This window comes from Amphiura filiformis, chromosome 4, assembly GCF_039555335.1.
Source record: "Amphiura filiformis chromosome 4, Afil_fr2py, whole genome shotgun sequence".
Lineage (NCBI taxonomy): Eukaryota > Metazoa > Echinodermata > Ophiuroidea > Amphilepidida > Amphiuridae > Amphiura > Amphiura filiformis.
This window is the reverse complement of record NC_092631.1, coordinates 82931732-82958578: the sequence shown is the minus strand read 5'-3', so window position 1 is coordinate 82958578 and position 26847 is coordinate 82931732. Positions and strand designations below refer to the sequence as shown.

General features: G+C 36.0%; 1 protein-coding gene and 1 long non-coding RNA gene across 2 annotated transcripts in view; one reads left to right on the top strand and one right to left on the bottom strand.

The window, feature by feature from the left end:
• Positions 1-26847, bottom strand: part of LOC140150428 (uncharacterized) — a 76664-nt gene that overhangs the window by 6701 nt on the left and 43116 nt on the right. Inside the window, exons 30-42 of the mRNA XM_072172439.1 lie at positions 12401-12526; positions 12025-12147; positions 11471-11587; positions 10759-10881; positions 10524-10643; positions 9584-9697; positions 8892-9005; positions 8620-8733; positions 8005-8124; positions 3421-3699; positions 2943-3043; positions 1902-2048; positions 1020-1383 (exon numbers count right to left, since the gene is read on the bottom strand). Of these exons, the coding sequence (XP_072028540.1) occupies positions 1020-1383; positions 1902-2048; positions 2943-3043; positions 3421-3699; positions 8005-8124; positions 8620-8733; positions 8892-9005; positions 9584-9697; positions 10524-10643; positions 10759-10881; positions 11471-11587; positions 12025-12147; positions 12401-12526 (1962 nt within the window). The remainder of the gene's footprint in view (positions 1-1019; positions 1384-1901; positions 2049-2942; positions 3044-3420; positions 3700-8004; positions 8125-8619; positions 8734-8891; positions 9006-9583; positions 9698-10523; positions 10644-10758; positions 10882-11470; positions 11588-12024; positions 12148-12400; positions 12527-26847) is intronic.
• On the top strand, positions 16727-21821 carry LOC140151525 (uncharacterized). Its single transcript, XR_011858945.1, has 3 exons — positions 16727-16742; positions 18003-18129; positions 21721-21821. It is a non-coding gene; the product is annotated as an uncharacterized lncRNA (long non-coding RNA).

Sequence of the window (26847 nt, the reverse complement as noted above, 5' to 3'; positions counted from 1 at the left end):
AGGGCTGGGGTATGAACGTTTGGACAGTATTTATTTTGGGACATTAGAGCACTTCTGACATATCGAATTGCATTCTAAATACGAAGAATGTCCTTCTGATATCAAATAATTTTGATTTTTGAAATTCGCAATTTAATACACATTTTATGGCAAATCATTAAAATTGATATTTTTGATATTTAACAGTACTCGAAGTAAACTTTATAAATCTGATGATTTATACTTAAAAGCGTATGTAGGTGGGATGAAAAGCCGACGATCAATTGAAAAATTTGACCTTTCGTATTGAATATATGGATATTTTTCCCAAAAACACACACACAAAAAAAGGTCTTTTTGGGAAAAAAATCCATATCTTCAATATGAAAGATCAAAATTTTCAATTGACCGTCGGCTTTTCATCCCACCTACATACACTTTAAGTATAAATCATCAGATTTATATAATTTACTTCGAGGACTGTTATATATCAAAAATTTGAAAAATATCAAATTTTTATAATTTGTCATAAAATTTGTATTATATTGTGATTTTCAAAAATGAAAATTATTTGATATCAGAAAGACATGCTTCGTATTCAGAATGCAATTCGATAGGTCTGATGTGCTCTCATGTTCCACAAAAAATACTGTCGAAACGCAATAAACGCTCATTCTAGATCCCTCAAGTTGATGATAATTAGAAAATGAATATCATCTATCACTTTAATGTGTTGCATGTATTTAATACACTATTATCCTGTTTTATTATACATTACAACCATTTTCTCTTGTGATCTTTATAATATAATAAGTCTAATTAATTAGTGTGATTATTATTTAAAAAAATAATACGGCAGAATCCTTACAAGAGAACATTTGAATGAGTTTATAAGAAGAGGGTGGTTATTTACAGAAGGTACAATAATCTACAATGTTGAAGCAGGTTCATGTTATCCGTTATAATGCTATCAGATTAAGGTCAAAGAGTTGTACATGAAGTTGCAAAATAATAAAAATTGAAAATTGATATATCATTACCGTATTCATGTGCATTGGATGCAAGCTCTGCTGGAACCCAAATAGCTACTTCGGAATTTTCCCCCGTTTCTTCATTGAAAACGTCCTCTTTTACGGGTCTTTTGTTCAACAAAGTATCACTTATTTCATCAGTACCATCTGATGGCAAGGAGAAGTATACTCCGTTTTCGAAGTCTGTACCATTTATCCGAAATTTCACCACGATCATATCATCCATGGTTAAAGATATTTCATCATCAACAGTATCCAGTTGAGTTTCCAATGATATTAATATATTGGATATGTTCGTTGGATGAACAAAGCTGAATATTAGTTCGGATACGTCTAAAAGGTTATTGACTACTTGGCAGAAGTCTATTGTTACCTACAAAAAGGAATAAAAAATAATTACCCAAATTCCAAGAAAATTAAATTATTTAAGGCAAATAATAATTTAAGATAATAATATTAGATTTTAAGAATTAACCAAAATTGCAAAATATTTCTTGTATACAGATAATGCACAATATATATGAAACAAATTCAGCAAGGTGCTTGTCTTTGGACTGCCGTTTTACCTTAGATAAAACAGTGAATTTTTGGGTTCAATCTTCTTGCCTTAAATAGGTTATTCTAGTTGAAATCCATAAACCCCCCTATGGAAGACATGATCTTAATCGCAACACAGGGGTGTAGATTACAAATGGAGTCATCCATTCAGGTAACCCTTTTTGAAATTCACACTGCAATTGCTCAATTCGTTGATTTATTACTTGATGTTCCGACAATATGGGGATATGTGATACGTCTTTCACTGACTCACCTCGCATGAGACTATGCGATGTAATTTGAGTTGTATAACTTAAAACATACGTTCGATATCTTAAATGCGATTTTACATACCTGGACATTGTTGGTACCAAACTCAGCTATATTCTGCAAAGTTATAGACACATACTTGAGCCCAAGCGCCGTTATGTAAGTAGACCTTTGTGTCACGTTCTTTAGTAGTTCTGTCACCAATTGCACATTTTCGTCTGTGATATTTTTCTGAAAAATAAACAAGCCGTTGATATGGTTATGTTACATTTGGCGCGTGTAAACTTATCTTCTTAAACACTTGGTACGATTTTTTTTGTGCGTGAGCGTGATATCAATATGATCATTGGCGGCAGCATGATTTCTTTTTTTTGGGGGGGGGGGTGGGTGGAATCTTAAGAGGGAGCAAACATCAATGTAATTTTGCATTATTTTCATAGTAAGGCCAAGGTTAGGGGGAATTTCCCCCTTGGCGAGGCCAATTTGATTTGATTTGAATTTGATGTCACATAGGCGGTTCAATTAAAATTACCGTCGCGTATGTAAAATGGAGGAAAATCGATGAAAATCACATGAACTGTTTCCTTGCAATTCCAACCATCTAATTAAAAATCCCATTACCCTACAGACTCCTTGAACAATTTGGCAGTTTTTACCAACGTTTTAGCTGAAAGGGGTGTAATTAACTAGAAAGTTTGCTTTCAAGATGACACCTGTTCCCAACTGTCAACATCAGACAACTAATTGCCTCAAGCGGAGGGCACTTTCTGGACAGCTGGATTGAACATGGTCATTTGATAAAAGCAATACCCCAATATACTATAATTACCTGTATGGTAATTTGGTAAACTGGTTCAATCATGCAAAGATATTCTTTGGGAACTACAGTTCTCAAGAAGAAATGGTTAAAAATTCAAAGGAGCTCAAACGTAAGTCCTCATTATCAATAGGGAAGACACAAATGATAGAAGCAGTAAAGGCAATGCACAAAGTAGAATCTCGGCCGAGTTATAAAGTTACCATGATAGAATTGCGTTATTCCGTGTTGTAGTAACCGGAAGTAGTAACTGGATTATGGATAGTTATCCAAGATTCTACTTGCTGCAAAGGCAATATTGTACTTACTTCACTTAAAATTTTTAATATAATGTCGGAACATGTTGTTGTTGATATGCAGTCAATGTCAATGTCCAGATCATCTTGAAAGTTAGTACAGTCACAACCCACTAGAAAAATAAAAATACAATTTAGACAATTCTGAATCAGGGTAACTAATTATATGCTGCTTTAAAACAATCTTTTAACAAATAATGTAATAAAGGTATTGTTTCTCTTAACTTTTATAATTAATATTAAATATTTATCTGCAATCCTCTGCAAATTGTATTTTATAACTAAAACATGGTATTAAAATGAAAGACAAAATGGTCATGATAATTATGTGTATGATTCCCGAGATAATTTCATCGGTAGCGCGAAATTAATGTGAAAATCTTGAAATAATAATGAAGAAATCACAACACACCTGGCCCTTAATATTCTTATGTAAATGGAAAGAAATCACTCATTTATGTAGATTGTAAGAAATCACTCATTTTCAAACCTTGTGGCCTGTTAAGTGGACGTATGATCACAGTAAAAGTACAACTAACAACATCGCCGTTGTCAGTAAATGTCGTTGCCTTCACAACTGACGTTGTCCCCGTATCATCGAACTTATACAATAGTTGACCGTCACCGTATGCTAATGGAGTTATCGTCCTGTCCTCAATTGTGTATGTGATTGACGACGTGGTTCCTAAATGAATTGCCCTCGGTGCATCCCACACTACAATTGAATCTTTGAAGGTTTGCATCATAAACGGACACACCAGCGTTGGAACTATATAAAAGAGGTAAGATGCGTTTAAAATAATAAAGTTATTAATTTGTGTGGAAACATACCTTAAATAATTCAAGTTATCAAAGAACGAAAAACGGTAGTTTTCACTTACACTGTTATAATTAATATTGATACGACATAAATTTCTACAATATGCACAATTTGACATTATATCACTTTCACTTTCAGCGAATTGTGAGAACAGAAGCAGACAGGCAATAGCCTCACATGAGACCAATTTTTACTCAGATTCGCGGATGCAAATTTCTGCCATGAAATGTCCGCACAGTATTATCGTGCAATATTATTTAATAATTGATAAGACATTGCGGATTTGTTTTATTTATTCGCAACATATTATTCCGGGTGTATCAAAATAAAGTGTACAGTGTGAAAAATGTCACTAGATTGAAAGGTATGAAGTATTTTGTCAAAATGCTATAGTTGATAGCTGAATCAACATCTTGTGCACCCACAACCGTAAAATCACTGGCGTGTGACCATTAATAAGGACTCGGTGGCTATTATAGTGAGCCGTGTAAAAAATGCTGTCGCGCAAAGTCAATTAAAATAACATGAAAATCACAGTTTCACCACTTTACAGTAATTGACAGAACGCCTTGCAGAACTGTTTGGCAGTGTGATGGCTTTGAAGCACCAAGTGGAATGGCCCTTAAGATATCCTGATCTTACACCTCTGGATTTCTTTTAGTGAGGCTATCTGAAATCAAAGGTTTTCAAAGGTGATCCTGCAGACCTTGATGAACTCAAGAGACACATAATTGCAAAAGTTGACATCCCCTGGCAGGACAGGCCTCTCATAAGACGTGGTACGAATGCCCGGTCCCGGTGCCTGGTATGAATATCATGTTGTGGAGAGCTGTCATCTGCATACAGAGGAATGGTGGACTGTGGACATGCCCTTGCGGCCATGTAAAAGAGTAAGACTGTCCATTACTGTAAACATAGTGTTAAAACATGTCATTTTATGTTGCTTTGATTTGAATTGACTTTGTGCAACTCTATTTTTACTCGGCTCACAGAAATAGCTACTGAGTCCTTATTAATGGTCACACCCCAGTACTTTTTTGAGATGTCCTCTTAACAAAGGTTTCAAAATAGGGCATATCAATATTCGTAGTTTGCAAAATAAGGTTGATCACCTTCGTGTTTTTCTTAACCAAAATGAATTTGATGTCTTGTGTGTATCAGAATCCTGGCTTACTGATAATATTGACAACAATGAAATTGAAATTGATGGTTATGATATTTGTAGATTAGATTGGGAAGACATCACAAGTGTTGATCGGGGAGGTGGTTTGATATATTATGTTAGAAATGATATTGTCTTCAAAGAAATTAACAACTTAAGTGTATGTACTGGTGAGATAGAAACTCTTTGGATAGAGATTAAGTTACCACAAACTAAACCTATTCTTCTTGGTAATGTGTATAGACCACCAGACACTAAGGCTGAGGACTTATGTAAATTAGATTCTTTGTTCCAACACTTCACTTCCTTGTATGAGGATGTAATAATACTTGGTGATTTCAACTTGGATACTTGTAAAAGAAATGATTCTCACAAAGTCAAGGATATAGCTAAGCATAGTAATTTATATCAATTAATTAAGGAGTATACTAGAATTACTGAGACCAGTAAAACTATTATTGATCTTATATTTGTAACCAACTCCAATATGGTGTCTTCTTCAGGTGTTCATAGTCTGGGACTCAGTGATCATTCACTTATATATGTTGTACGTAAAAATAAGAAAATTAAAGCAGTGCCTAAAACAGTAAAATTATTAGAGAAAGAAGAGTTAAGGGTTCACTTCCTGATTGGATCAATAGTAATTATATTAAGTTATCAAAAGATAGAGACTATTGTTATTCTAAAGCACATAAGACCAATGATCCTGATGATTGGAAAGCAGCTAAAACTCTCAGAAATAAGGTGAATAATTTGGGTAAGTCTTTAAAAAAGAAGTATTGTACTGATGCAATTAATCAAAATGTTAACAATTCTAAAAAGATTTGGAGTACCATTAAGAAATTGATTCCAAAAAACAACTCCTGTGTCAAAACCGTTCAGAATGATACTGGTTTAACTAACAGTGACTTGGAAACCGCTAATGAATTTAATGAGTATTTCAGTTCAATAGGCAATGATCTTGCACAGAAATTTGATGGGTCTAATACTGATGCATGTGGTACTAGTAGTAGTGTCAATGATGATAGTGTTAATGATATTGATTTACATACCAATGGTATTGGTAATTATAATGACAGTCATAATTCTAATGTAACTCATAATAGGTTTGATTTTGACATAATAACCGCAGAGTATGTTTTTGACCAGATCTGTAATTTTCCTAACAACAAATCAACTGGGCTTGATAATTTTGATGTGAAATTACTCAATTACTCAGTAATTTGTCATTCGCTTACTTATATTTGTAATTTGTCATTATTAACGGCAACATTTCCTTCTGAGTGGAAACTTGCCAAAGTAACACCTATTTACAAGGATGGTTGTAAATCTGATGTATGTAATTATAGGCCAATATCTGTTTTGAACATAATCAGTAAGATAATTGAACGGGCTATACATGATCAGTTGTATAAGTACTTAACTATGTGTAATATTTTAAACCCAGCCCAATCTGGATTTAGACGTAACCATTCAACTAACTCTACTCTTCTTGATGTGTCAGATTACATTCTCCATAACATGAATAACGGTAAAGCAACAGCAGCTATCTTTCTAGATTTAAGAAAAGCGTTTGATACTATCAATCACCAAATTCTCTACAGCAAATTATATGACTATGGTATTAGAAATCACACCCTGAATTGGTTTGTACCTTATTTAAGTAACAGGGCACAACGAGTTAATGTAAATTTCTCTTTGACTTCAAAAGCATTAATATAGGAATTCCACAAGGGTCAATCTTAGGGCATCTGTTGTTTATTGTTTATGTTAATTCCTTGCCTGATAGTGTGTCATGTAATTGTGTGATGTATGCAGATGATACCACTCTCTTGTGTTCCTCTTCTGACCCCGCTATACTCCAACAGGAATTAGACAAAAATATGAGTTGTATTGGTAAATGGTTTCATGAAAACAAACTTACTCTTAATGTTAAAAAAACAAAACTCATGGTCTTTGGTACTAATCATGTTCTCAACAAATTTGATGATATTTCACTTTCTCATGCAAATAATGCTATTGTAAAGGTTGAAACATTTAAGTATTTGGGTGTTGTACTTGACCCAAAATTAAGTTGGAATGATCATGTAACCTTTGTATCAAATAATATCTCCAAGCGTATTGGTATTATTCGTAGAGTAAAATATTATCTTCCTCCTAAAACTTTAAATATGCTTGCCAATGCACTTGTAATGCCCCATTTTGACTATTGTAGTACTGTATGGTCAAACTGTAATGCTGATCTATCCAACTCTCTCCAGATACTTCACAATAGACTTGCTAGAATTCTGCTCAATGCCGACATTAGAACTCCTATTGTTGATTTAATGCATTCTCTGAATTGGTTTAAACTTGATAAAAGATGGGAAAACCATCTCCTCATTGTAGTTTTTAAATGTCTGAAAGGTCTTGCTCCAAATTATCTGAGTTCCCAATTTTCTTTTACAGAGTCTATGCATGGTAAATGTACGCGTAGTCAAAGTTCTAAAACCCTTATTGTCCCACTTTGGAGCAATAATCAGGGTAAGCGTACTTTTCATTATAGAGGTGCCAAGGCATGGAACAAACTTACATCTGATGTACGAAGTAATTATGAGTCAATGAACCTTCATATGTTTAAAATTGTATTTACTCAATGTTCTATTTAACATGTTTTCTTAAAATGTTTTCCTTGTTTCCATTATTTCTGTATAAGAAAGTTTAAGCTTTGTTTTGATTATCATATGTTATTTATTAAGTATTGTATATTTTGTAATTAAGTGCAGGGCCTTCTTGGAGATCAGTAGAAGATACTGAAGAGGTTACCCTGGATAAAGAAAGAATAAATAATAATACAGTTGTGGGCGGACAGGATGTTGATTCAGCTATCAACTATAGCATTTTGACCAATACCTCATACTTTTTAATCGAGTGGACTTTGTCACACTGTAATTTTTGATACACCCTGTAGTATTCATGCAGAGGGCATTCCCTCGATGTTATTCATGTTATTTGAGCAGCCAATCATATACAATTCAAGTTCAAGTACATTTTTATTATGATTAGGCTTATTATATTATGTTATACGGTACGCCATTCTTGATATTAAATACCTGGAACATCGCATGTCGTATTGTCCGATTTTTCCCATCCTTGGTAACAGTCACATGTAACGGAGTCATCTTCAGATTTGCAGACGCCATTTTGGCATGGATTTTCATAACATATGTCGTCTGATGAAAATCAAAATACGCTAGTCATTCAAATCGCATTAAAAACACCATTATATTTTTTAGTCAAATATCATATCATTGTATGAAGTCTTTTCATCTTATTTCGACAGTTGCAATTGCACCCTAATGCATATAAGACGTCACAAATTTTATCAATCGAGTCATCCACATGCCCAATTTTCGCCATTTTATAAATTATTACTTGCTTATAATGGCATGCAGGATGCAGTAAAACAACACTTTTTCACAACGTTATTAAAAAGAGCCAATCAATAGTTTCGCATTGTCTTAAAATGTGACTTTTGTACAATATTTTTAATTAAGAGGTTTCAGCAATGTTGAGGTGCAATATAACCCCTAACTTTTCTCCTACAAATACATGGCATATCTATCATAATTTTATTTTATTTTCTGCTCTCTAGATTGGGGGTAAATATTCTCCACTCCAAGGAAAAGTTTATTGATTGTTTCCCTGATCAGTTGATGTACACTTACCTTGTTCACAATTACTACCATAGAATCCAGGCAGACATGTGCAACTGTAACCGTTGATTACATCGCTACAAGTACCTCCATTTTCACAGGGTATTGACGAACACTCATTAACATCTACAACGAGAGAAACAATCGTAATAATCATCAAATTGTTCATATCCTAAAATGTATGTGCTTATCATTCTTTTGGAAACAAATGTACTCGTAACGTAAGGTAAATCATGATAAATGTTTGATATCTCAATAGCATAGTCAAAAAGACATTCACGTACCAATATCGCATATGAGCCCAGTAAAACTTGGTAAACAATCGCACGAGAATCCGGCTTCGAGAGATCGACAATAGCCACCGTTTAAACAAGGATTGTTTGAACATTTGTCTTTTTCTGGAAGCAAGAAGTGTTAACCATTTTAAATTCACGAGAACACCTAAGTAACCATCATTATCTTATCTTCGTTTTTATAATCATTATCACAATTCCGAATTTAATCTACACAGGTTGCCAATTTCAGACATTTTTCCCCCAAGTCAATATCCCAGCAAATCTCCATCGTCGAGAATTGAACCCGGGACCTCATGCCCTAAATGAAGTACCCTGACCATTAGGCCACTCTCTTCCGTTCTTTATTGCAATGTGTTCTAAACGTTGTGCAAGTTGACGTTTGGGAGCTTTGTCGGATTCGTCAAGCAAATGGGGGATCGACAGAAAGCTTTTGTACCAGAGTCAACGATTTCAACCACTTTGCCAAGCTCTCAAGAATTGGCAATAAAAGTCTTCAATTCCTTCGTTACATGTCCCCTCGTTCATACATGGGTGACTCGAACATTCATGTAGTTAAATGTACGCATTGTCTTGTCAAAATATAATATTTACTGCTGTTTATTTTGTTTAGTGTAACACTCTTTCTAATAAGTTCTGTGTGCACATATTTAGGTTTTTAAGTCAAAATTAAAAATACTTGCCTACTTCACAAAGGTTTCCCGAATATCCGCTTTCGCAGTCGCATGTAAAACTGTCAATGCCATCAGAGCAGGTGCCCCCATTTAAACATGGTTGAGCCTGGCACTCGTTTATTTCTAAGAAAAACAATATTAATTTATATCTTATTAAGAATACACAATGCTCAAACGTTCGATTTATTTGTGGATGATAAAAACGTTAGTAACGAATCAATAAGAAGATGATACTTGACATTGACAGTAAGTTTGCGAAACGCAAATATTCTTTCACGTTCAGTAACGACGTCATAGCCCTTACAGCAGCGACCCCAGTTTAAACATGGTTGACTCTGACATTCGTTAAAATCTCAGGAAAATTAAATTAATCAAATGAAGTTTGGCAATATACAATTAGCATGATTACTGCATGAACACATTCCCAGTCTATTATGGAGTACGGTGTTGATGGAAAATATTGGAGACTGATGTGATTATTTCCACTGGAAAAGATCACACCATCGCCAATAATTTTAATTTGAATAACTTTAATGTTCTATTTTCATTATAATCTACTAGATTTCGCGGTTCTCGGGTTGGAGGACCCCGAAAATGTAGGCCGTAAAGTAATGAAATCAATCGGGAGAAATGTGAATTATGAACGCAATAGGCCTAATACATCGGTGGATCTCATCGTACCGCAATGCACCCCTCACCGCACTGCATGCACGTCGGTACTCCGCGCACACGCCCATTGATACTCCGCGTACGCGCTCTGTGAGCACGTGATAGCTCCGCGCGTACGCGCTCTTCGAGGACGCGATAGCTCCACGCGCACGCGATAGCGCGCGGACAGACGGACAAACTCTCTATGATTAGTATTAAGATATCATGAGATGAATCTGTGATTTGGTAACACGACTTAAGGATCAGATGACAGAGTCAATTTTGTTTTCAATATGCTCACCGATTTGACAACGGTTTCCTGTCAATCTGGGTGGACAAGTACACATGTACCCATTGATGATGTTGTGACAAGTCCCGCCATTATCACATGGTGAGCTCACACAATAATTGATGGCCAGTTCTGGAGCAGAAAAATGACCAAGCATTATTTATATATATTGTTTGCGTTGTTCTACTCATATTGGTTACCGACCCATGAATTAAATATGGGAAATTACGTAAAGTTTCAAACTTACGAGTACATGAGAATCCATCGCCAATGAATCCAGTATTACATGTACATGTGAAACTCTTGAATGTGTTAGTACAAAAAGCATTCACGTCACACGGAGAAGAGGAATCCGAGCATTCATCGATATCTGACAAGTAAAATGTAAAACAGTAACATTTTCCGAATAATAATAGCTCATAAATGTCTTTTGGCAGTAAAATTGTAGAAATTATGATGACTCAAGGAAAATATTCAATTTCAAGATAATACCCTGGCTTAATGACAATCCAGGTGTACAAGCAGTGGCGGCACAAGTAATTTTTCGGGGGAGGGTGGCATGGGGGGAAATGGATAGTGCCGCCATTGTATACAAATACACATGTACCCAGTACACCATTATTACATGGTGAAGTCATACAAAATATGATGGCTGTTGTTATAAGGAGTAGGAAAGAAGCAGAGATATTATATTGAACTCATAATTTATATATTAGTTTGCGTTGTTTTTCTTATCTTCATGTTCGTTGATCCCTATGAATATTATGTGAAATGGCACCAACTTTGAAACCTACGGGTACATAACAACCCGTCACCAGTGAATCCAGTATTACGCGGTGAATTGCAATTGATCATTGACATCGTGCTTAGAATAAGACCTTTTTGTTCAAAGCCTTTACCGGGTTATTTTTAAGTGATATTTTTTTGGGTCAAACATTTTTATCAAATAATAATCCTACCATTTTCACAACGCATTCCAGTAAATCCGCCTTCACAAACACAAATGTAGTTGTTACCCTCTGCAGACCGGTAACATGTTCCAAACATACACGGTTGGCTTAGGCAAGCACTTAGTTCTAAACAAATCAGTAGAATATATAATGCAATTTTTCAATACACAAAGAAACGAATTTGTAAAAAGTGTTAAAGAAATTAAGTACAAAATGGTGGATGGGGTTAACAAATAATTTACTAGAACCATCCTTATCCTAAGGTCTGAAACAATTTATTTACTCGATATCTGTGATGTTTGAATTCTCTTACACACTCGTTGCAATTTTTCAAACACTCACTACCATTCGCAAGATGCTGTGAACTACCAAATCGCAACAGTTTGAAATAGTTGATAACCTTAATGCAACTTTGCAAAATGTTTAGGCAACTTAATGCAATTTTGGTCATTTTTGACAACTTTGGGCAACTACCCTGTCACATAGGGCCTAGTTTCATTGATGCTATCTCGTCTCTTTTAAGTATATATTTCCCATCAGCATCAGTAAAGTGTTAAACTTACCAGTACATGAAAATCCGTCGCCAGTGAATCCAGTATTACATGTACACGTGAAACTCCCGAAGGTGTCAGCACAAAAAGCATTCACGTCACACGGGGAAGGGGAGACTGAACATTCATTGATACCTGTAAAATTAATTATAATAATAGCACTTGTTCTGGTATGTTCTACGAACAGTATTTTCTGGGAAGGCAACAGCTCAGATGAATATAGCTATATGTGTCAAAACGTATTTGAATATTTGATTGTTTTTGTGTTTGGCCAATAAGATTACAGAACCTAGGATAAATCAAGAACAACCAAACCCCAAACTGACACTGGTAATAGTATTTTTTCGAAAGCATCGGCATGGCGAAAGTATAAAAATTTTAAACTTACGGGTACATGAGAATGATCCGTCGCCAGTGAATCCAGTATTACATGTACACGTGAAACTCCCAAAAGTGTTAGCACACAAAGCGTTCACGTCACATGGTGAAGGGGAGACTGCGCATTCATTAATATCTGAAAAATGCAATTTAATTAAACAGTATTTTTCAAATATCTTTTTGTACGGGGGGCTAATGTACGGAAGCACTGAAGGGACATGTCATGTTGTCATGATGTCAAGTTGTCACGATAAATGACGACATAATTGACGACATAATTGCGAGTTGTCACGATAAATGGTGACATAATTGACGACATAATTGCGAGTTGTCACGATAATTGACATGATAATTTCGAGTTGTCAAGTTGTCACGATAAATGACGACATAATTGACGACATAATTGCGAGTTGTCACGATAATTGACATGATAATTTCGAGTTGTCATGTTGTCACGATAAATGACGACATAATTGACGACATAATTGCGAGTTGTCATGATAAATGATGACATAATTGACGACATAATTGCGAGTTGTCACGATAATTGACATGATAATTTCGAGTTGTCAAGTTGTCACGATAAATGACGACATAATTGACGACATAATTGCGAGTTGTCACGATATATGATGACATAATTGACGACATAATTGCGAGTTGTCACGATAATTGACATGATAATTTCGAGTTGTCGAGTTGTCATGATAAATGACGACATAATTGACGACATAATTGCGAGTTGTCATGATAAATGATGACATAATTGACGACATAATTGCGAGTTGTCACGATAATTGACATGATAATTTCGAGTTGTCGAGTTGTCATGATAAATGACGACATAATTGACGACATAATTGCGAGTTGTCATGATAAATGATGACATAATTGACAACATAATTGCGAGTTGTCACGATAATTGACATGATAATTTCGAGTTGTCAAGTTGTCACGATAAATGACGACATAATTGACGACATAATTGCGAGTTGTCATGATAAATGATGACATAATTGACGACATAATTGCGAGTTGTCACGATAATTGACATGATAATTTCGAGTTGTCGAGTTGTCATGATAAATGACGACATAATTGACGACATAATTGCGAGTTGTCACGATAAATGATGACATAATTGACGACATAATTGCGAGTTGTCACGATAATTGACATGATAATTTCGAGTTGTCAAGTTGTCACGATAAATGACGACATAATTGACGACATAATTGCGAGTTGTCATGATAAATGATGACATAATTGACGACATAATTGCGAGTTGTCACGATAATTGACATGATAATTTCGAGTTGTCGAGTTGTCACGATAAATGACGACATAATTGACGACATAATTGCGAGTTGTCACGATAATTGACATGATAATTTCGAGTTGTCGAGTTGTCATGATAAATGACGACATAATTGACGACATAATTGCGAGTTGTCACGATAAATGATGACATAATTGACGACATAATTGCGAGTTGTCACGATAATTGACATGATAATTTCGAGTTGTCAAGTTGTCACGATAAATGACGACATAATTGACGACATAATTGCGAGTTGTTACGATAAATGATGACATAATTGAAGACATAATTGCGAGTTGTCACGATAATTGACATGATAATTTCGAATTGTCGAGTTGTCATGATAAATGACGACATAATTGACGACATAATTGCGAGTTGTCACGATAAATGATGACATAATTGACGACATAATTGCGAGTTGTCACGATAATTGACATGATAATTTCGAGTTGTCAAGTTGTCACGATAAATGACGACATAATTGACGACATAATTGCGAGTTGTCATGATAAATGATGACATAATTGACGACATAATTGCGAGTTGTCACGATAATTGACATGATAATTTCGACTTGTCAAGTTGTCACGATAAATGATGACATAATTGACGACATAATTGCGAGTTGTCACGATAATTGACATGATAATTTCGAGTTGTCGAGTTGTCACGATAAATGACGACATAATTGACGACATAATTGCGAGTTGTCATGATAAATGATGACATAATTGACGACATAATTGCGAGTTGTCACGATAATTGACATGATAATTTCGACTTGTCAAGTTGTCACGATAAATGATGACATAATTGACGACATAATTGCGAGTTGTCACGATAATTGACATGATAATTTCGAGTTGTCGAGTTGTCACGATAAATGACGACATAATTGACGACATAATTGCGAGTTGTCATGATAAATGATGACATAATTGACGACATAATTGCGAGTTGTCACGATAATTGACATGATAATTTCGACTTGTCAAGTTGTCACGATAAATGACGACATAATTGACGACATAATTGCGAGTTGTCACGATAATTGACATGATAATTTCGACTTGTCAAGTTGTCACGATAAATGACGACATAATTGACGATATAATTGCGAGTTGTCATGATAAATGATGACATAATTGACGACATAATTGCGAGTTGTCACGATAATTGACATGATAATTTCGAGTTGTCAAGTTGTCACGATAAATGACGACATAATTGACGACATAATTGCGAGTTGTCACGATAATTGACATGATAATTTCGAGTTGTCAAGTTGTCACGATAAATGACGACATAATTGACGACATAATTGCGAGTTGTCATGATAAATGATGACATAATTGACGACATAATTGCGAGTTGTCACGATAATTGACATGATAATTTCGACTTGTCAAGTTGTCACGATAAATGACGACATAATTGACGACATAATTGCGAGTTGTCACGATAATTGACATGATAATTTCGACTTGTCAAGTTGTCACGATAAATGACGACATAATTGACGACATAATTGCGAGTTGTCATGATAAATGATGACATAATTGACGACATAATTGTGAGTTGTCACGATAATTGACATGATAATTTCGAGTTGTCGAGTTGTCACGATAAATGACGACATAATTGACGACATAATTGCGAGTTGTCACGATAATTGACATGATAATTTCGACTTGTCGAGTTGTCACGATAAATGACGACATAATTGACGACATAATTGCGAGTTGTCACGATAAATGATGACATAATTGACGACATAATTGCGAGTTGTCGCGATAATTGACATGATAATTTCGAGTTGTCGAGTTGTCACGATACTTGATGATATAATTGCGAGTTGTATGACGAGTTGTCATGATAATTGACGACATAAAGTCATGATAATTTTGTGTTGTCACGATAATTGACATGATAATTTCGAGTTGTCGAGTTGTCACGATACTTGACGATATAATTGCGAGTTGTATGACGAGTTGTCATGATAATTGACGACATAAAGTCATGATAATTTCGTGTTGTCACGATAATTGACATGATAATTTCGAGTTGTCGAGTTGTCACGATACTTGGCGATATAATTGCGAGTTGTATGACGAGTTGTCATGATAATTGACGACATAAAGTCATGATAATTTCGTGTTGTCACGATAATTGACATGATAATTTCGAGTTGTCGAGTTGTCACGATACTTGACGATATAATTGCGAGTTGTATGACGAGTTGTCATGATAATTGACGACATAAAGTCATGATAATTTCGTGTTGTCACGATAATTGACATGATAATTTCGAGTTGTCGAGTTGTCACGATACTTGACGATATAATTGCGAGTTGTATGACGAGTTGTCATGATAATTGACGACATAATGTCATGATAATTTCGTGTTGTCACGATAATTGACATGATAATTTCGAGTTGTCGAGTTGTCACGATACTTGACGATATAATTGACGACATAATGTCATGTTGTCATGATAAATGTCATGATAATTGCGAGTTGTATGACGTGTTGTCATGATACTTGACGACATAAAGTCATGATAATTGACGACATACGCATGATTTATACTACATCGCGAGCGATTTGTTTGACCAATGAGGTGGCGCGTTCTTCCCAACGCACAAAACCCGCTCTATCCCATTGCACGACAGATTTCACCTCTGACCTCGATCAGCTGTGTTTGCGACAGTCATGACAGTAGTGTCCAGTTGCGAAAATCGAATTATTTGCCTCATTTTAACGGCGTGCTTGGATTAGTTTGCAATAGTAATATAAGTATTCAATTCACTTAATATTTAGAGAAGCAAATGACATGATGGATTGAGGACAATTATGTCCACGGACATCGAATACACCACGAAAACATGACGAGATTTGTCCCATTCACCCGTGCATCACACATGACTGTGCATTGATCATTGCAATACCGTGCAGTGTTTTCCGTGTGTACACCGTCCTCCAGGCTGAGTTGGGTGTGTTGTCTGTACGCATACACGACTCTGCAAGGTGAGTTTCTTTTTATAACCATTATTTTTTTTATGCAAAAGTAAAACTAAACGACACAACATTAATTTTAACTGGCAGTGAGGATTTGTTATTCTGTCGATCGGACATCCGGCATGAACCGCTGACAATTTATTTTAGCACTGGACTGAAACAACATTCATACGTACTCGCTATAAACAGCATGCGTGATTGGTTGATAGGCGGGCATAAACAACGTTTATGCCCGGCGTCCAGTCATAAACAAGCCGCGGCGAAAGGCGCGCGAGAACTGATGGACGCCATGAGTAGGATATTACGCGTCTATGTTCGCTAGCTATTTACGCAAAGCGAGAGTGATGTACACGATGTACGCGCGCGTCCAAGCACAACAGACTAAGCAAGAAAACGTTTTCTTACAATTAGCGTTTGATAAACTGTTAAAAAATGATAAGGAACTGGTAGTTTTAGTTTAAAATGATGGTATTTTTAGTTTTGGAGGGAAATAACAGCAAGCAGAATGTTGCGTATGTATGAGCGGGGTTCATTCATATATTTTCATGACTAAGCGTTGTTTATGCGCTCGGACTAAAGCGGTCGGGCGTAAACAATCGCTTAGTCATGAAAATATATGAATGAACCCCTAATTCGCATTCACTGAACTCGAGACAGCGCCGGAGTGTATCACAAGCTATCACACTATTGTGCCAGGTTCGACTCTCGATCTGCAAATACAAATATGCGATAAGTTGTTTTCACTCCAATGCATGTGATAAATGGATGACGTGGCCCCGACCGAGAGAATAGTATAGGAAAACATGATTTGTGACATGATCTGGTCCATGTGGACCAAAGGCGTAAATTTGAAACTGAGATAGGTAAAAATATGGAGTAAAAAATAAGAAAATACATAAGAAAATAGACATCAAAAAACTTTAGAACCAAGCATGCTAGACCTTTGTTTATTTCAGTAATGATAGCCTATTGTATGTATAATGTAATGATTACAGTAACTTAATTTTCAAAATGCCTCCTTTGGCCCCGATGGACCAGATTGTGTCACATTTTCACTTCATCTTCAGTCTCAATCCCAACCCACAGCAAGTGAGCATTAAACATAAAGTTTTGATTTTTGCTGAGTAGGCCTATGTACTATGTTTACAAAGTACATGTACATTGAAATCGTGTAAAAACATAATTTTGAAAAATATTCAGGGCTTTCTCCTTAGCAAATGTTACAATATATGGCTTTAATTACAATGTCATATTGTTTTGTCTTTCCAGAAACTGGCACAGGATCTAGCAGGAAAAGGTCCATTCTGCAAGGCATATCTTCCAAAAATCTAGACTAACATGCGCTGAAGCAAAGCACCTGCAACCGAACAGCACGGCTTTCCTTAGTGAGGAGGATGTAAGTAATTTCATTTACAAAGTTGTAGCCAAATGGGTGCAGCACACCACACAAAATGCCAATACCTTATTCAGCCTGATCATGACCGAAAATAGTGTAAAATAACAAATTTTTGCGTGCTACGTCCCAATAAAGCCTTTTTTAGAAGCTCAAAGACTTAAGACTTGTACCCGAGTCCAGCTCGTCCGAGTCCGAGCCGAGCCGAGTCCGAGCAAAGTCCGAGTCAAACAAAAATATGACCCTAGTCCGGACTCGGTCAGAGTCCATGCCTGGGGTGGGGCACTGAACTTTATATCTAACATGTATGTTTCTATCAGTGAAGTAGGGGCCTAAAAAGTGGGGGTTGGGGCAGTGTTCTTAGTCGGTTAATTAACCTCAATCTTACCGGTTAATTAACCACAGCATCATATTTAACCGGTGGTAAAATAGGTTAATTATGAATCTTGAAATATTCTGACGTTTTTTAAGTTTTAACACTTTAATATCACTTCAGTGTTCACTGGAAATATTAAAATAGTATTCTTCTTCTTGCTCTCTAGTCTAGAGTGTCATGCACCACATCATAGACCATATGTGCAGACTATATCATGGTCTATATGTAAAAATCTGTGGAGGGGGGTTCTTTGAAAAAATTTGTACGGGGATGTGCCCCGCAGACTTTTGGATGCTGACTTCCTCTATACATGTACCTACTTCTAATCAGAATTTGTTTTACAATGTATATCATTCGAACGCTAACACTTTTACTCCCTATACACTTTTCCCCATTACAGTAGGTCAACAGATTTATAATGCAATTCAATGTTATACATTGTAGCAGGTGAATGTGGTAATTACTGGTAATATGTTGAAAACTACCTATCCTTGAAGTCAAAACCTCATGTGTTCCTTATAATATTTTTTTTTTTTTATTCCATTTTAAATGAAGAGCACACTATATTGTCCATACATGTATATAGGCCTACTAGCCTCATTTTAATGAGTAATTGCCAATTCTCTTTAAATTTCAAATCTTGTGCAAAAAGTTACTATTTTTGTCTGTTTTGTCATCATACGGTTGTAAATTCAATGATATGACATTGCTAAAGAGTGCCTACAAATTGATATGACCAAAAATGTGCAAATGTTGGCGCTTTTCCCCAAAATTGCTGAAAAGGTACCTCAAAACCGTGGCACATCCCTGTATACCTTCAACCAGGCAGAATGCCCACCACCTGTTGTACAAGTACCCAAAAATCCACAGCAGAGTGAGCAGATTATACCATTTTTGCCCAGGATTGCTTCAATCAATAACTAAAAAGACAAAGTTGATAAAATTCTAATTGTATAGTCACAGACTTGCGGTATCATTGTGCATCTGTGTCAATGAGTGTAAATTTTTTAAACAGGTTGAATTGACATTATAAGTTTATATATGAAAATAATTTTTAATTTTAAAATTTTAAAATGGAATGTTTTAAAGCTAAAGGTGGACAAGAAAACTTCATCTGCTCATGTTAAATGCTCTTGCAGTGTTCTTCAGTATGATGGCATATTAAATTCCGAGCTCGGATTTATATATCTTCCAGCCATAATTAACCAATCTTACCGGTTAATTAACGTTAATTAACCGCCGTTTATAATTAACCGTTAATTAAGAACACTGGGTTGGGGTCATTTACATTTTAAATGATGGGGTCACAGGTATTAAAAGTTCTCTAGAAACTACATGTATCAGAGAGCAGTAAATGTGGAGATGTTGGCATGTGTGTGTCACATTAGTGACATGTAACTCACAGATGTACACAGGCCACAGGGAATAGGGAAGGGGCACCAGGCTGTGTGCAGCATTTAAATGTACATGGAGAGCAATGTATTCAATGGGGGTGAGATAAATTATAGAAAAATATTATAATGATAACAATATAAATAATAAAATAATAAAATAAATGATAATAATAATCATAATAATAGAAATTCACCCTTCAGAAATATCAAGAAGAAAATTAATGTGTTGAAATGTTTTCCCAGTTTGCCATTTTGATACCAGTATGCAAACAGCTTTACTTTTTACCACATTCATTAAAGCAGGCCTGGAATAACTACACATGTATACAAATCAGTTAGGGGTGGGTCCATATCCCCCCCCACTTTAGTCTGACTTCAGTCAGGCAGTGGGGGGATTATGCTGTTACCAAACAAAAGTTCAAGTATGTGGTATGCTTTGTACCTGTGATATTAATTTCATATATCTTTTTAAAACTGAACAAATGTGCAGTGAATAGTGAACACATACAAACTACACATACATGTATTCTCTCGGTCAGGGTTGTTCCATTTAGTGCACTTACCCATTTCTCACATCTGGCAAAGGGGACACCCTTACGACATCCCTACTGGATTGTACAGGGCCTTTGATTTCCAGTCAATTTTCTCCCGATAGAACACATCAATGTGCATTAATTTTCCTTTTGTAATTTATTGGGAGCGTATTCCCCGATAATAAATCAAACTTTTAAATTATTTCACAAAGAGGTATATTTATCATATGACATGTTTTGTGATTTCCCCATTGAGTACAACGATAAGTGTCCCCTGTGTCTGAGGGCTTAAGATGGAACAGCCAAATCTATCATGAGCGCACCAACAGTATGTAAAATACCTATGTAATAACCATACCCATACATGTACATGCATGTAAGGAGCACAAAGTTACTATACACTAGGATGAGCTGCCATGCATACTGCATGGTCCAGTGTGCACTTTTTCTCTTTTTCACTGAGTTTCATGAATTAGAAAGTTCCATGAAAGAAGTTTTAGATATTTTTATACAGTATTTATTAAAAAAATTATGCATAATTATTATCAATGCTAACAAGTATGACTATGCTAATTCACAGATATTAACTTAATTAATATGGTGGATATGTAGGATACATGACAGATGACTTATTTGACAGCCCCAATTTTAGGAAAAAGGGCAAATAAAGTGAAGTCAACAAATTTTAAATCAAATTTTAGATCTATTTTGACATTTTTAGGTATAATCAGTTCACATTTAACATGGATTTAATTGCATGGACTCGGACCGGACTCGGCTTCGAGTCTTTTTATGTCCGAGTCCGAGCCGAGTCCGAGTCCGACAAAAAGTGGACTCGAGTCCGGACTCGAACGATACATCCCTGAAAGACATACAATCTCTATGTATTGTATGATGCAACTGTAAGTTTTTTCGTGTGCCCCAAGTTTTATTTTGCCCTCCTTACTAAGAAAGATGGATACGCCCATGAAACTATGCACGACAAGTAGACTTAGTAAATTACAGATTAGTGCTTTAAATGTGTCCCCGCTCTCACAGTTCAGTAAACATTTTTGTTTAAATTTCAAAATGATTGCAAGTGACTACTTTATGACCTTTGACCTCACACCTATTGAAATAGCAAATCATGACTCTGCTACAATAATTTATCATTTTGGAAGAAAAATCTAAAAATTTAAAAAGATTGTACATTAAGGCTTTAAGGCAAACAAACAGCCTAGATACCATAATCCTGATAATAATGTGTAATAATTAATCATTGGCTATTATTTTATTTTATTTCAATTTCCAGGTGCAGCAGTACTACTGAGGATACTGGTTTTATGGCGCAATTCTTGAAAGACAAAGAGGATCATGGTTTGGAAGTCAACAGCTGGCATCTGTTATCTGGCGATCACTCGCTAGCCCTACAATATCCGAGAACCGCTAAAACCCACTAACCGCTCCACCCGAAGGGGGAATTAGCAGTCTGGGTTTAGCAGTTCTCTGATATAGCCAGGTTTTCCGATATAGCATGGTTTTGGACCACCACAGTCAAAAGGCCCTATACTAGTAGGGCTATCACTCGCATGCATTGAAAACTTTCCTAAACTAACACATGCATGGTGTACTAGTAAATGTTTGCTCCAATTATCAAAACAATAAGGACCTCAACAAGTGACACTGACATGTGATGTAATCGTAATGCATAGTTCCTTACAGGCTGTAAAAAGTAGCATGGAATTATTGGACATGTTCTAGGCACTTTTCTTTGGTTTGCCTCAAATTCAGCAGTGATATCAATGTCTTTTCATGGCTGCGCCACACGACCCACCTTTTTTTGCTACACAATTAACTATACGCACACAATTCAATACTGCGCCCAACAAAATATGCACCTACGTCACTACTGAACTTGAGGGGAACCAATGTATAGCCAAGGTTCCCTAGTCCAAAAATACGGATCGCTAGTCCGAAAAAATAGGAAATGGTTCACAAGTCCAAAAATAAATAAGGTTTACAAGACCTTAGCAATGGAAAATCTGCAGCCATTAGGACTAGCGACCCTTCTTTATCTTGGACTATAGTGACATTTATGACTAGCGCATGTTAGGATTAGCGGATGCAGGATGTAGAATAATTGTAGACCAAATTGTTCAGTAGCTGATCCATAGTGTCAGGGGCACAACAAGGGGGGTGTACCTCAGGCCCGTAGCCAGCATTGTCAGTCCGGGGGGCAAACGTCAGTATCGTCCCTATCTATTTTTTTTTTCCCCTTCCTCTCCCTCTCCTTCTTTCTTTCTTTTCTCCCAGGCTTCTTCTCGTCCCCATTTTTCCACTTCTCCATCCCTCCCGCTGGCTACGCTACTGGTTTACCTTCATCCCTGTAAGTATGATGAGTATCCACTAAGCAAGGGTTTAGAACCAAAAGGCCCTAACTGCAATAGCTGTCCCATAGACATCTTGATAATTTATGCATTATGTAGTGTACACATCTCATGAAGATTTTAAAAAATGTCACCTGGCAGCTATTGCAGATAAGGCCTGATAATGTCTGTTATTTATTAGATAAATAAATAAAAGGTCCTATATACATGTAAACCCTTGACATGAAATTAAAATAAAAGGTCCTACATGTAAACAGGGTTCATGAGGTTTTTGCCACAGGTGGAAAAACCACGGTTTTAAACCATGTTAAAACCGCTTGGCAAAAAAAACAGTTTTTGGTGGCAAAAACTAAAAAAAGTGATTTATAGTTCAGTTTTTTCATCTCAAAACAAATTATTAAGTTACAAAAATAATTTTCTGAGTGTAACAAGGCTAGATTTTGTAATTATAAGTAACATATAAAGAAATTAAAGGTATGCATTTTCATTGCTCAAGTGCATTTAACCCAAATGTATATATCAAATTTAAAACTTTTTTCATTTTAAGGACTTTCATTGAGGCTGTGGCTGTGCATCAATGCATTGACACTCAAAGCCTTCAGCAAAGACTAGCCGATGTCAGTCAATGCTAGTCTTTTGTGAAGGCACCATATTAACACACAAGCTGGGCTCGAATTTCAGTCAGGGCCATTGCCTGCAGTTTTTCAGTTTTGGCCGTTGTGCCCCTGATCTTTGTTTAACTTCAAGGTATTCTTCATTCCTTGTTGACAAGTGGTCCCCAATGGCCTTGACAAAGGGTGCCCCCCCCCCCAAAAAAAAAATGAAGGTCTGCACAAAAGCCTTCTCAAAAGACTAGTGGCTGCCAATAGACTGTAAATAAATGGTCTTTTTGCACTCATTATCTCATACTCCATTACTAAATGTATTTTTACACTTATTTCTCTGGTACATAATTATTAGAAAGACAAGAGTTCATGAAATAAACAAGAATCATTAGAATGCATGGTGAATATGTAGCTTTGATCATTGTTTTATTTTATTTTGAGATCTGTAAGGAAGTGAAGAAATAAAAGCACTATTTTTTCATTAAAAAGTATGAAGAAGGAAGTCCAACAAACCAAAACAGTTGAACACACCTACTTAATAGAGAATAAATGATGGAGATTTTTTTTACTATGTATGTATCCTCTATTGTGTGATGGAAGATATCCAATATAAAGTCTGTACCAAAAGTAACACAGCTGTTTTAAATACGCCTATAGGTTCAGAACTAGTAATCGCTTCCACAATATTTCTACATATAAAGAAGGAAGATTTATTTACGCTCATTTGAATACCCCATTTGTCAAATGCCGCTCAATACTGATAACACAGTAGTGCTTTTAAAGAAAAACCCAAATTTAAAAGTTGCAATTTACAGCAATCAATGGTTATTATGCAAGCACTGTGACACGTAAAACCCTCCATTTATCTTTGCACTGACTTCAAATCAATACAAATAACTGCAACTTTTCAATTTAGGTATTTTTCTTTAAAAGCACTGCTGTGTTGTTACTATTGAACGAGATTGGACAAATGGGGTATAAAATGCGCGTAAATAAATCATCCTTCTTTCTATGTTGAAATATTGTGAACACAATTATTAGTTCAAACGCTACAGGCGTATTTATAACAGCTACAAGTTACTTTTTGTGCAGTCTTTATTTTTATAATACAATTCAGCATATTCCTCTAAATTCCTTTAAGATTAAAAAATGAGTGATTGTGATCTGGGACAAATCCAAAATTGGATTAAAACATTTAATCAAATTAGATTGAATTCTAATCTATTAGAAATATTCAATCTAAAATTCAATCTAATTTGATTTTAATCTAAAAATACTTGGATGGATTTAAAAAATCTTAATTCAATACATCTACCGGTAATTTGATTTTAATCTAAGGGTTAAAATCAATCTAAGCAATTTTAATCCCTTAAATATTAAAATTGAATTAGATTCATTTCTAATCTATTAGATTGAATATTTCTAATAGATCTTAATAATTTTTTACACATTCTGTTACACCTAATTTATGAGTCCCGACTTTCAACACAAGTATTGTTCAATTAGTGATGTTGAAGTGCGTTTCCGTCATTATTTCAGTCCTTTTATTTCATTTGTTTCATCTGCCTCTGCTGCAAAATGTGACATGAAATGGCTCACAGTGGCATTGGTTAATGGTGACTGGCAGTTGGTTGTTACTTGTACAGTATAGCTCTGATCTTTTAGTAGGCCGGCCTGAAAAAGAAATAGAGGATTTTAGAAAATTTGTCAGGGTACAGCTGGGACAGTGGCACAATCCCCCAGCATGGGGCTGTTACAGCGGCTTGGTTTGAAATCCTTGCCGCCCCCTTCTCCCAAATGAGCACATGCATCTGTATTCCCCCCAGCACCCCCCTCCCTTGGCGGTGGTGGCAGATTTACCCCCAGCTAGCTGTTCCCTTGATTGCAAGTCTAGTTTCGCCACTGGTGCCCCCAAGCTTCTCCCTCATCCGTCGCCCACCACAGGCTTCATTTATGTGCCATATTTGGGGCTGTGCAATAATTATGAGCCTGGGGTAATAAAATGTCCGAACGACCCACCAAAATCAGCTTGCCCCCCTCTCAGCCTACAAAAACATCTCTTTCCTCCCTCTTTTGGCTTGCCAAAAATCTTTGCCCCCTACACATGCCAAATTTTTGGGGATCCCAATTTGCAAACCTTTAAAGGTCTAGATATGTTTGTAGCATGAAAATTTGCATATTTTTTTTACTGTTTTCCTAAGCCTTTTAGAGCGTTTTATTTAAAAGGTGCCCCATATATGTGTGCCAAAATTGCTTGCCCCCCCCTCGGCTCGCAGAAAATTGCTTGCCCCCCCTTCGGCTTGCCTATTTTACACTCCTTCCAGGGCTCAAAATTATTGCACAGCTGAGCCCCTTATATAGGGGGGTCATAGAATTTTGAGACCAAAAATAGGGGGGTTATAATTTTGTAACAATCAAAATAGAGGGGTTATAGAATTATTAAGGACTGACTAAAGTTTTTGCGCCACGCCGCATTTTAAACTTTTCTTACACTTTTTAAAACAAAATGTACACACAATCTTTAGTTATACAATGCAAGATTTTTGCGCCTCCGTGCGCCTTCTTTACGCTTTTAGGGCCAAATTTTTAACGCGCTTTTGTGCACTCCGCCTAAAATTTTGATGGAAGGGGGGTCATAAATTTTTTGACCCACGATAGGGGGTCGTAAAATATTTTAGCTCATGATGGGGGGGAGTCATATTCATGACCCCCTGCTGAAGAAAAATGACATCCCCTAAAAGGTGAATTCAAATTTGCCATCAAACACCGAGATCATTTTATATCAAATTAAACCCTTGATTAAAGAAAGCCATATCTGACAACCGTTTTGTCATAGCACTTTCCGTCAGAGCAAAATTACATCTTGTCAAAGATCCCGGTCAAAGATTGACTTTCATGATCATCAAAAACCCGGGTCAAAAACAGTCAGCCAACATTAGAAGCATCAATTGCAAAACAAATCAGCATACTCTCATGATAGAGCAGCTTTTCTACGATATAATGTATTGTCCATGTAGAGCCCATTTATTGTCGGATTTCTGTATGTAGAACACGCAGTTAACAACAATTGAGCGCTATTAACACATATTAATGTTTTTAAACAAATAAAATTCCAAAATATGGTACGTTTTCTGTCTTTGCTTGTTACGTGGTAGGCTATGTTGAAGTTGCGATGATATATGTTCAAATAAGTTTCAAGATGGATACCAACAAGTGGCGCTAGGCTCATGAGTATCCATTGATAGCGGCGCGCCGTGAGTTCGAACCCCACCTCTGCCAAACTTAATTTTTCTTTTTTTAAATTTCATATTAGGGAAATGTGGCTGGGAGAATTTATGTATGGAGTGACGAGGAGTGCTGCCCTCATTCGTCAAGCATAACACAGTAGGGTGAAGTGGGGCAATTTGCTTTGCAGATGACACTCGCTAGAAAGCCACAAAAGCTCGG